Below are 12057 nucleotides of genomic sequence, written 5' to 3' on the forward strand. Positions count from 1 at the left end.
TTTAAAACCCCTTATGTCTATATATATATATCAAAATTTTTGTAATTGTCTGCTCTACAACTTTGTAGAGCATTGTTACACTCTAAAAAATTACCCTGCAAAGTTAGAAAAAACACGAAATTTTAAAATGAAAAATTTTGTTCTAAATGAAAAAATGACCCTTCTGTGTCAATGTAGATTCGAAAAGTACATTAAATTTCCCATAAAATGACATGCTCCAAAATTTTTTACAGTCGAGTAACGGAAAATGGGAGAATTTTTAAAACTTTTTTAGTGTTTTTTTCGATGAAAAATACGTTTTTTCGGAATTCTGAGTACGCCATCAAATCGGGCGTCTAATTTTACATAAAAGACCCTTTGACACCAAATTTCTATCTCATCACCGTTTCAGGCTGCAAATTATTGAAAAACACCTCTTTTTTCGCATGTTCAAAAATGGAAGGAGTCGTACCGTCCCTCCGTCACGAGATATCAAAAAACGGACCTCGGATTCGTGATCAGGGACAAAAGTTACCCCTTAGGACAAAGTTTCACGCAAATCGAAGAGGGGTCGGGGCAACTTTTCCAGATTTCGTGTGAGTTGGTAGAGAATTACCCAACAACGTCATGATTTTTGTTTTTTAGGGTTTTTTGAATTTAAAAACAAAGTCTTTAGAGTTAAGCAACTCTTAAATTCATTTTTTTTCTCTGGAACTTTAAAAATCGAGCAATGTGTTTCTAAGATACAGACTCGCAAATAATTCGAATCGATGAAAATTAATTTCTCTAGGTATAGCCTTTAGTTTTCAACTGACGATATCTCGGAAACTATTTGTCAGATTCTCAATGCTAAAAATGGAAAAATTGTGCAAAATTTTCAGATTTTTACGATAAGAATATTTATTTTATTTGGTCTTGAATATAAAAAAATGTAAAGTTATTTATTTTTAGACATTTTTAAATTAAAGCTTTGAAAGCTTCGCTCCTCGGCAGCAGTCCCAAGTTTTCATTCTCCAATTCATTATCAGTGCAGTGGGGGGCAACACATCTAAGTAACTCCGATTCAAACCATTAACAAAAGAGAGAAATTCAGCACCACCAAATCCAAATCAGGTTGGTCTGGCCCAATATTTCCAAACCCGAAATCAATTGCACCACCTTAATTCCACGCCCTGATTGCTGCTTTTTTTGCACAGTATAAAATTCGATTCGATTTATGATGCAAAACAAAATATGATGCACAATTTGTTTTCTCATCAAAAATCGATTCAATCAAATTTCACCTAGTTATTTTTACCGTGCACGCCACTTATCGCGATCTGCAATTTACACCGGAAGTGTGGCGAAAAAGTGCGCTGCTTTCAAATGCACAATACTTTTCAGAGACTTCCTTCCCTGCACGAACGGACGGACGGTAGCAATTTTCAAATTGGGCTCGTGCCGCGCGCTAAATCGAACCTCTTCATCGTGCCATCATCATTATTACTATTATTTTGCTACGACTAGCCGCGCGCCGCGGCTTTCGAGCGCCGCCACCGACTGTTACTTGGCTAATTTGGGCGCATTGCAGGGCACTTACTTTGGGGCCTTTTGCGCACTTTGGAGTTGTGTTTGGAAGTTACTTTTTTTTTAATTTGATAATTTTTGATTTGTAGGGGAAATCTACCCTTTCCAATCAAAAACCTATCTTCGTCATATGGAGAGTTTGATGCTCGATTAAAGCTCCAAAAATACTATTTGGGCTATAAACTTACCAGCAACAGCACCGCCTCGAGTAAGCACGCAAATGTATGCCACTTACTGGCCAAAAAGATCACATTTAATGCACTTTTGATCATAATTTGTATTTTGCGAGACCAATTCTCATCATTTTGTTGGCACACACAGTGACACACACGAGAATCCCTCAAACGCTTAATGAATATCGCCAAAATTAACTTTTCACTTTCGCTTACTTTTTCACGGCGCTTAAGATATGAAATTGCTTCCAACTACCGGCAACATGTTCTTTTGATCATTATTAAGGCACTCAATTGAAGAATAATCCCGAAAAATGTAATAAATTAGCAAGCGCCATCAAAAAAACAAACGCGCCAAGTCGTTTGACGTTTCAATTTTCACTTTGCATTCCACTCGAAGGCTGAAGAAAACCGAGCGAGAGACGAAGGCAAAAAAGAACAAAGGCTGGCCGTCCACACCACCAGCAGCACAGCCAGCGATGCCAGGAAACTTTCCCTATAAATGCCACTTTTCGTGAGTGTTCGTTTGAACTGTCAGCGCAAATGGCAACACTCGACAGAGTGTTGGAAGAAAAAAGAACTAAGCCGATATTAGAAAAATGGGCGTGGCCCAATGCATTCGCCTCGATTAGAATACCCTTGGGATTTTTTTTTGTTAAATGCTTGGTAAAGAAATAGAATAACTTTTAGTGAAAGTGAAAATAAACAGAAATGTTCACAAAAACTTGCTCTACTCGTTGGTGTACTTGGTTTTAGTAAAATTCAAGGGAGACTCTAGATTATCCAGCATCATTCAAACACGACCGCTTATTAGGATTAAAATGGGTAGATTTCCCCTATTTTTTTTCGTTTATTTAGTTTGACTAAAATAAAAATTCTTGTTTTGTGATTTTTAAATATTATTTTTGAAATTCCAAACTCTTCACTACTCTTAGGTGACTTAATCAAAAAGGTTAAACTGCACAGGTGCTGCGCACCTTGTTCCAACTATCTTTTAAAAAAAAGTTCCACCAATTGTTGAAGCTTCCGAAAATGCGTCGATCGCAGCTTTTCGAGCTGGCGCAAGCGCCAAATTGCAACCGCCAATTGTGCAATTACGGCACATTTGGCTTTTGCGTAAAAAACATGGATTTAAAAATCGCACCGCAGTCTTTTTTGTTGTTGCAATGTTGCCAGTGCCAGTTCAATTGTTTTCGATTGCGTGTGCGCACTTTTCGAAAGTAGTTCGATTTGGAGGCAAAAAATAGCGTTGATCGCTGCGATTAGTGGATCGAATCGGGGAAATTGGAAGACTAGCTCTGGCTGTTTCGAGTCTTATCTGCGGGATAGTTTTCACCGAAACAAACACGGAAATCGGAACCGGCATCGATTAGTCCTGGTCACTTTTCTCCCGGTTTGGATGAACTTGTTTTTGGCGGGGGAAAGTTTGGCGAAAATTGCAGTAGTTCAGATTAAATTGGACTTTAAATTGGTGGAATTGGAACATGGTTTGAGTACATGAGTAGTTCACTTCTCTTTCGTAAATCGAAATATTTTAAATAAAAAAAAAAACAAAGAAACGATTTTTTATAACTTTTTATCCCTCTCCGATTTCAATGAAACTTTATAGACATGTTATCCTACGCTTATATAAGCCATTTTTGTGTTTTTTGAGAAGGGTGTAAGTGTTTTAAATATTTTTGTATTTCGTAAATTAAATATGTCTGTAACTTTAGGCAGTTGCACTGTGGGCGAAATGGAACCCAAAATCGGACTTAATTGAACGCGGCTGGTTCCCTGGTATGAATAATACTGTTTCTTATGTAAAAAAATCCGGGAAATCGATTGGTGATGGTTTCATCCACCGCACGAAACGGCAAAGGGTCCATTTTTCCCCAATTCCCCATTTTTTCACATTTTTTCTTGAAAATCTGTCTGTATTTAGAGCGGAGGCTTTATGCGGCCTTCCAAAATGCACTTAACCCCAATTCCGCTATAAAAGTATTTTTGGCCGTTTTCAAATGTTAGGTCAGATTTTAAAAATCTGAAAATATTTTTATCGTAAAGATCAGACAATTTTACATAAGAATGACGATGTGAACTTGATAGTTTGACACATTTATGTTGATAAAAATAAAATGTATTTGAAAGGCAGTTTATTCTGCGTTTGGGAAAATTGGCGCAAAAGTGCTTCTTCAATCTTTTTATTTAGTTTAATTTCTATATCAACATAGATGTGTCAAACTTTCAAGTGCAAATCGTCATTCTTTTATAAAATTGTCTGATCTTTACGATAAAAATATTTTCAGATTTTTAAAATCTTACCTAACATTTGAAAACGGCCAAAAATGCTTTTATAGCGGAATTGGGGTTAAATGGACCCTAGATGATTTTTGCGGTGCAAGTGGTTATTTTTACTGGATTCCTGGGACATTTTCACATAAGTTAAGTGCATTTTGGAAGGCCGCATAAAGCCTCCGCTCTAAATACAGACCGATTTTCAAGAAAAAATGTGAAAAAATGGGGAATTGGGGCGAAATGGACCCTTTGCCGTTTTGTGCGGTGAATGAAACCATCACTAATCGATTCCCCGGATTTTTTTACATTAGAAACAGTATTATTCATACCAGGGAACCAGCCGCGTTCGATTAAGCCCGATTTTGGGTTCCATTTCGCCCACTGTGCGTTGCATCGTATCAAAAAGTGGTCAAAGACAAACTTGTAGGAAATTTGACGGGCTTTCTGAAAAAAATACACTGAAAGAAAATAACATGTCACTTCTATGAGATTTTTTGAATTTTAAGTTTAAAAGTCAAATTTGAAGGTGAGCCCTCGATTTTTTTTTGTTCAAAATTTTTGTGAAAATACCCTAAGATGTATTTTTGTAAAGTGCTCTAAACGTCAACATTTTCTAAAGCCAAATACGGGAATCGAATCTACAATCGATGGTCAAAGACAATCTTATGGGAAATTTGACGAGCTTTTCGGTAAAAATATTTATGAGACTGAAAAATCAAGTCTGCCATATAAAAATTGTCAAAAACCATAAAAAAAACTTTTTTTTCAAAATTTGTATTTTTGAAACAGCTGTAACATCACAAGGATTGGACTTAATAAAATCAATATTGAGACTTTTATGTAAATTACCCGAAAAACTTCGTCTTTTCCTTTTTTCGTTTGTTGACGTTTTTAGCTTTTTCCTTGTTCAGCCTCCTATGATCAAAATTTGATTTTACGCAACTTTTTCCATACAATCTGCAGATTTTCCGGAATCGGTTCCAGAATGGCCAAAGTTGTAACTATTTGGCGTAAGAACCTTCCTTGGACTTATACGAACCCAACGCAATAAAGAGCACCTCGATCCGACGTTCCGTGTTGAATTGATTCGCGTTCGAACAAAACCGTCGAAATTTTTTATATATATATAAGATAGATTGTCTGGAGAATCGATGCCCGTATTCGGTTTTTGAAAATGTTGACGTTTAGAGCACTTTTCAAAAAAACAGTTTCATTTATCCTGCATTTTTCGTGATTCTTTTTGTAACATTTTAGGCTATTTCCTTAAAAATTTTGAACAAAAAAAAGTCGTGGACTCACTTAAAAATTTGACTTTTAAACTTAAAAATTAAAAAATCTCATTGAAATGGCGTGTTTTTTTCTTTCGGTGCATTTTTTTTCGGAAAGCCCGTCAAATTTCCTACAAATTTGTCTTTGACCACTTTTTGATACAATGCAAAGGCTTCGAGATACAGAAATATTTAAATTACGAAATACAATAACATTCGAGTAAGACTGGCTCCATATAATCAAAAATGGCTCATATAAGCGTAGGATAACATGTCTACAAAGTTTCATTGAAATCGGAGAGGGTCGAGAAAAAAGTGTCTCAAAAATTCTTGTTTTGGGCTGGAATTGCTCAAATAAAAAATTCGTTTTATTTTTATTTTCATTTTTTTTTAATTTATTTTAGGGGACTAAAAAGACAAAGTGCGTGATGGTGCCAAATCTGGTTTATGAGATATGGTTTAAAAAAAAAGTTATAGCATGTTTTAGGTATGAATTTTCGATTTCTTTTTTTCTTCTGCATTTTAAAAATACTTGTTGATTTTTTTCCTGGAATTTTGGAAATCGAGTAATTTTCGAAATTACAGAGTTTTAGAATTTTAGAAATCGGGCAATTAGTTTAAAGATACAGTCTCAGAGAGACTTCGAATCGATGAAAATGAATTTCTATTAACATATAAAACACAATACATTATAGGACCCTTTCAAAAAAAACTCTAGATTTCATGTTGCCTTAAAAAAAGATTTTTTGTCCATATGTTCTCGATATTTTCAAAAATTCATATAGTTTAGACCAGATTAACAAAAATGGCTGAGAAGATCGATGCTTCTGTGCTCTCTTGTTCTAAGCTTGCTAGTTTTCCTATCCTATTAGCATAAGAGAGCACTGAGGTATCGCGATATCTATTTAGTCCCTTAAAACAAAAAAAAAATAAAAAATACGAATTTAGGAAATTAAGCTCTCAACGAAAATTGGTTTGAAAAATCAGGGGACATTTTTTCAAACAACTTCAAAAAATTGATGAAAATAAAAATCGAATTGAATTCAAACATAATGGTACACAGAAAAAAAAGTCATGGTAATATTACATCTGGGAAGTGGCACATCTTTTATGTCAGAAAAAAATTGTAATTTTACCTCTGAAAATGTGTAATTTTACCACTATTCTGGTGTTATGTCGCTTTTTCTGTCTAAATTGAGGTAAAATTAAGGCAACCAACTCTTGCTGAGCAAAAATCAGTACACTTTGCCGAAATGACAGCATGGTATAACAAAAACTGTCAAGAAATTATTTATATAAATGAAATTAGGTAAATTTGAGAATTAAAAATATAAAACTGTGTCGTTTTTAAATTTCACAAAATGCTATCAGAGTGCTTATGACTTGCACGTTTAAAAGTATTCATAAAATAAACCGTGATTTGAATCAAAACATTATGTTCTTAATTTTTTTGTTAAAAGTTTAAAAGATTACGAAATGTCAAGTTTGCTTTAACGAATAATAACGTTCTCAGTGTTTTCACGAACACATTTCCAAAAAAAAAAAAATTGAAAAGGTCCTACAACATGTAAAACACAACAGTTTATAGGACCTTTAAAAAAACTCTAGATCCTTATTGATAATCAAGTTTGAATTGAGGAAACCCCGGAAAACTCCCTTTTTAAATCAAACTCACAGTTAAATAAAAATAAAAATGTCTAGTTTGCTTTGAAGCTTTGATCAAATAAAAAAAATGCAATTCAATGTTTAAAAAGTTGTTAAAATTCCGTACAAATCCGTATAATGCTAAAAAATCCCTACAAAAATTCCGGCCCGTTAAAAATCCGCGAAGAGCGTCGAAAATCCGTATGGTAAGGAAAAAATCCGTACAGTTGGTAGCCTTAGGTAAAATTATATCACAAAAGAGGTAATATTCAATCTTCAAAAATTACACCTTCCAAATGTACACAATGTTTTACTGTGTATAGAAACTTACTGAGGGTTTTTGGGAAGTGTTCAAACATCCTCAAGAAGTAGTTTCAACACATTTTGAAAAAGTTCAAAAGTTAGTTAACTATTTTCATGAAAAAATGAGAAATGAGATAGTTTTAAGGCTCTCAATGTGTCATTTTTGAGAAAATAAGAAGTTCGAATAAATTTTTTTTTTGAACAATTTTACACTAATTAGAGCTAAATTTAGTTTCAAGATAACTAGTATTAAGTGTTTTGAAACCGAAATGAAATAATCTTCAGATTTATAGGCATTCTCAGTAGAACAGTTTTCTATGTAAATTTAGAAAATTTGTGAAATATGCTACCGTAATTGATAATGTTTATAAACATAGGTGATAATGCTTATCAATTTGACGTAATTAATTTAATCTGATCACTTCTAATTTGTAAGAATCACTGACACACTGACTGTCCCCGGTTTTCAAAAATAACAATTTTGAACGAAACTATTTTTTAAAGCACCATGAAGAAACATAAAAAAACTTTCATGGACATTATATGACCAACCCTTGTACATGTTTAAAAAATGTAAACCATGAGCAAAGGTTTAATACTATTGGAAAAATTATTTGAAATGCTATCACCCCTGTTTACGGGAGAAAATTTCCACCAAAAACAGTGTGACTACACAAACAAATAACCTGAAATTTGACAAAATCTTTAAAATTTTGAGAAAATAAAAAAAATAGTGCAAATTTAATGTTAAATTTAAATTTTACAAGTTAATAATCAATTGGCATACAATTGTTGTCATGGACTGTGGTGATAAGTTGAATTGGATTGTGCACTTGAATTAAGGCATGAAACGCGTTCGAGATTGCTAGAAACAAACCCCGGACAGGAACGGACAGGATCCGCTCATGTTCTGTTATAACGTAATCAACCCGACACAAACTCCGCCACAAATCGAGTCTACGCGCTCAACTTGGACAAATTACTTGTCCCGCGAGTTGAGTTGCGCTAGGTTTGAATGCATTTCGTCGTTTCGCCGAACATATGGTTGGGCCGCCCGGTGTAACGGAAGTTACTGAGCCTGTCGGTCGCTGGTGTCTCGCCACGGTCCGCTGCCCACGTGCGGGGTTTTCCCACACTGACTTAGATTCCTCGGAACTGCTCTGCGCTCGGCGGTGCTCATACGTGTGGGCAAAAAAAAAAAATACGTTGCGAGCTGAAACCTGATCCGCCGCCGAGGGTCTTCGCTGCCTAGTTCAGGAAGTGACTCGGTAATAAGCCAGCCACCGTCAGCTGATCCATCCTCAACGAGACCTTGGTTGAACCCTTTTGCGGACTAATTGACAGATCGGCATTTGACGCGAGAGACGAACCTTGATCAATTCCTCAACTCTAGCAGCTGTGATTGATATCGATCTGAACCGCGCCACTTGCCCATCATCATTGATATAACTCAATAAATATTCCATTCACGCCGAAGTAAATTGAATCAACCGCCGCCGCCGCTTGAATGGCGAAGCTGCTCAATAATATTATATCGGTGTAAAGTTGTGGGTCACGACTTTTGCACGATACCGACGACGACGACGGAGAATGGTTTTGAGCAGAGCGTTCTTTTCTGCAGGGGTTCTCCACCTGTTGAAAACAAAGCGTTGTGATTTATTTGGACCTTAAAAATAGTAGTAAATGCAACAAGTTGCGAAAAAAGAGATTCTGTTTGGTACGGTATGTCCACGCATCCTTCCTCCCCTGTAGATTCTGAGAAATGTGACCCGTTCTCAGAGTCCTCTCTGCGGTAAAAACAACGCAGTAGGGCTGGCCGCTTTAATTTTTGTAATTCATGTTCGTGTGTTCTCGGATGTACTGTAATTATAAACAATAGACAGAAAAGTGCTGGGGCGTAATCTAATCAGATGACTTCCCAGCATGCTTTCATCGGACTGGCTGCGTTTGTGTTAGATTAGATTAGATTAGAAAAATATATCGAAAAGTCTTACCTTTCGATTCAAGTGCTGAAAAATAGATTAGGAACCTCCGCTTTAAGTTTCGCAAATCGCGCTTTTGCCAGCGTAGACCGCGAGTATAGTAAGTGATGCGGTGTTGTTCTATTTGTCATCTAGGGGCTCGAGGCCACGCGCGCTGCGGCGTTGAGTAATTCATTCATCGATTCGTGCGCGCGCTCATGTGAACGAGCTTCTGCACGAAACAGTTCAACGTTCCCAACTAGGAAACTTGTTTCCGTAGGTGGCGACTGTGCTTAACATTTTAATGTCAGCACAATTTTACTTTTTGTGTACTTTTAAAATTGTTATCAAACATCACTTCAAGTTTATCAAACCAATTTGCTGCCCGTAATCGGGAGCGCTGTTGCCCACCGGAAGTGACGGCAGTCCAGCTGTGCAACACAACCACACCCGCGAGACGAGACAAGACAAGACAACGCGACTTCAGCGGGGGGAGTGGTAATTATCAGCACAGGTCTATATTTGGTACGGCACACACCCAGTCGGCTTCCTCTCAGCTGATAATGGAAACTGATAGAGTGTGTGTAAACACACTCGCACACACAATTCATTCATGCACTTTGGTATTATCTCAAGCGGCGTGGCGTGGCGCGGCAAAACCGGAAGTGTGTCTATTAACTCGTTGATAACCTTGACTGATTGTGGGCTTTCTCTTCTCTTTTTTTGTGTTCTGCAGGTGAAGCGAAGAACCTGCTCGGTCGCAATGGCAACAACTGCGGCGGTTCGTCCTCATCGGGCTCGAAGGAAAACCGGGACGTGTACTGTACGGTCGCGCTGGACCAGGAGGAGATCTGCCGGACGCCGACGATCGAGCGGACGCTCAGTCCGTTCTTCGGCGAGGAGTACCAGTTCGAGATACCGCGCAGCTTTCGGTACCTGTCGGTGTACGTGTGGGATCGCGACCGGCACCTGAAGCAGGACAAGCCGTACGGCAAGATCGCGATCAAGCGGGAAGATCTGCACCAGTACAACCACAAGGACCACTGGTTTCCGCTGCGGCCCGTCGATGAGGACTCGGAGGTGCAGGGGATGGCCCACCTCGAGATCAGCGTCGACGACGGGGTCGGCAATCTGAAGCAGGTCCCGGAGTTTGACGACCACTTCCAGGTGAACCACCAGTCGTCCAACAACAGCACCTCGTCCTTTGGCAGCGCCATCAGCAGCAGCGGCAGCAGTGACACGAAAGAGAACTCCACCTCCTCGTCCCATCTTCATCATCCCCACCTCCATCATCAGCACCAGCATCACCCCCATCATCAGCTGCTGGTGAACAACTCTGTGAATAGTACAAATTTTAAGTTAAGTTTTCCTTCCAAAAGTGGTAGTGGAAGTGCCGGCAGTGGCACCGGAAGTGGAACGCTTAGGACAATCTTCGGTGGCAGCGGCAGCGACTTTGGCAATAACCAGCAGCAACCATTCCGTAACATTCTCGACAGCAGCACCGGCAGCAGCTCGGCCCGGAGTTCGCGCATCTCGATCAAGCTGACCGAGTGCATGGACCTGGCCCGCAAAAATGGCCTCTGTGATCCGTACGCAATACTAACTGCTCACTACTCGAATAAGAAGAAGATAACGAAACGTACTAAGGTGAGAAAGAAGACCGTCAATCCGGAGTTTGGTGAAACCGTAAGCTTCGATCTGTGCGTGGACGCGTGCGGCGGAAGTGACTCGAAAAGTGATAGCAATAACACGTACACGGTGGTCCCGCTAGGCGGTGCCGACCTCTGTGAAGTGGTGATAGCATTCTGGCATGACAGCCCCGGCATGGGCGACGATGTGTTCCTCGGCGAGATCAAACTCCCGGTGCGGGGGAAGCAGCAGCTGAACGCGGTGCAGCAAAGTGCGTGGTACTACCTTCAACCCCGCACGAGCCACTCGCGGCCAACGCGAACCTGTGCCACCCCACCCGGAACGCGGCTCTCCTCAGACAATTCCCTCGGCTCGCTGCGGCTCAAGCTCAACTACAACGCCGACCACGTGTTCCCGCTGGCCACCTACGACCAGCTTCTCAACATTCTCATCCAGTCGATCGACCAAAAGCCCATCACGGCCAGTGCCGTCCACATCCTCGGCGAAATCATCCAGAACAAAACCGAGGTCGCCCAGCCACTGGTCCGACTGTTCACCTACACCAACCTCATCGCGCCCATGATCAAAGCCCTGGCCGATCACGAGATCTCCAAACTGACTGACCCCACCACCATCTTCCGCGGCAACACGCTCGTCTCCAAAATGATGGACGAAGCGATGCGTCTGTCCGGCCTGCACTACCTGCACAACACCCTCCGGCCCATCGTCGAGGAGATCTTCGCCGAGAAAAAACCCTGCGAGATCGATCCGGCCCGCGTCAAGGACAAAAGCATGATCGACACCAACCTCGTCAACCTGCAGGAGTACGTGGAAAAGGTGTTCGAAGCCATCACCAAGAGTGCGGTCAAGTGTCCACCGGTGCTGTGCCAGATCTTTCACGATCTGCGCGAGTGTGCGGCCAAGTACTTTCCCCAGAACCGGGAGGTGCGCTACTCGGTCGTGTCCGGGTTCATCTTTCTGCGGTTCTTCGCGCCGGCCATCCTCGGCCCGAAGCTGTTCGACCTGACGACGGAACCAGTGGTGAGTTTGATTTATTGTTTATATTATTTTTGAAGATTTTTTTAGTTTGCTAAATTGACAAAAAAGACTGCACAGGCTCAACTCGAAAGGGAAGCAAGAGGTTTGGGGTCCCTAGGAACACGTTCACTTTGATTTTTTTTTTTAAATATACTTAGACTGGGCCGAATGGTTTTTCTCCAAAGTTTATATAGAGAATTAGGGTGGTTCATCGCTGTT

The 12057-nt window shown here is 39.8% G+C and overlaps 1 protein-coding gene across 1 annotated transcript in view; it reads left to right on the plus strand.

The window, feature by feature from the left end:
• LOC120415897 (GTPase-activating protein) overlaps positions 1-12057 on the plus strand; it is a 62218-nt gene that overhangs the window by 14569 nt on the left and 35592 nt on the right. The window contains exon 2 of the mRNA XM_039577539.2: positions 9908-11841. Coding sequence (XP_039433473.1) covers positions 9908-11841 — 1934 coding nt within the window. The remainder of the gene's footprint in view (positions 1-9907; positions 11842-12057) is intronic.

This window comes from Culex pipiens, chromosome 3, assembly GCF_016801865.2.
Source record: "Culex pipiens pallens isolate TS chromosome 3, TS_CPP_V2, whole genome shotgun sequence".
NCBI classification, from domain to species: domain Eukaryota; kingdom Metazoa; phylum Arthropoda; class Insecta; order Diptera; family Culicidae; genus Culex; species Culex pipiens.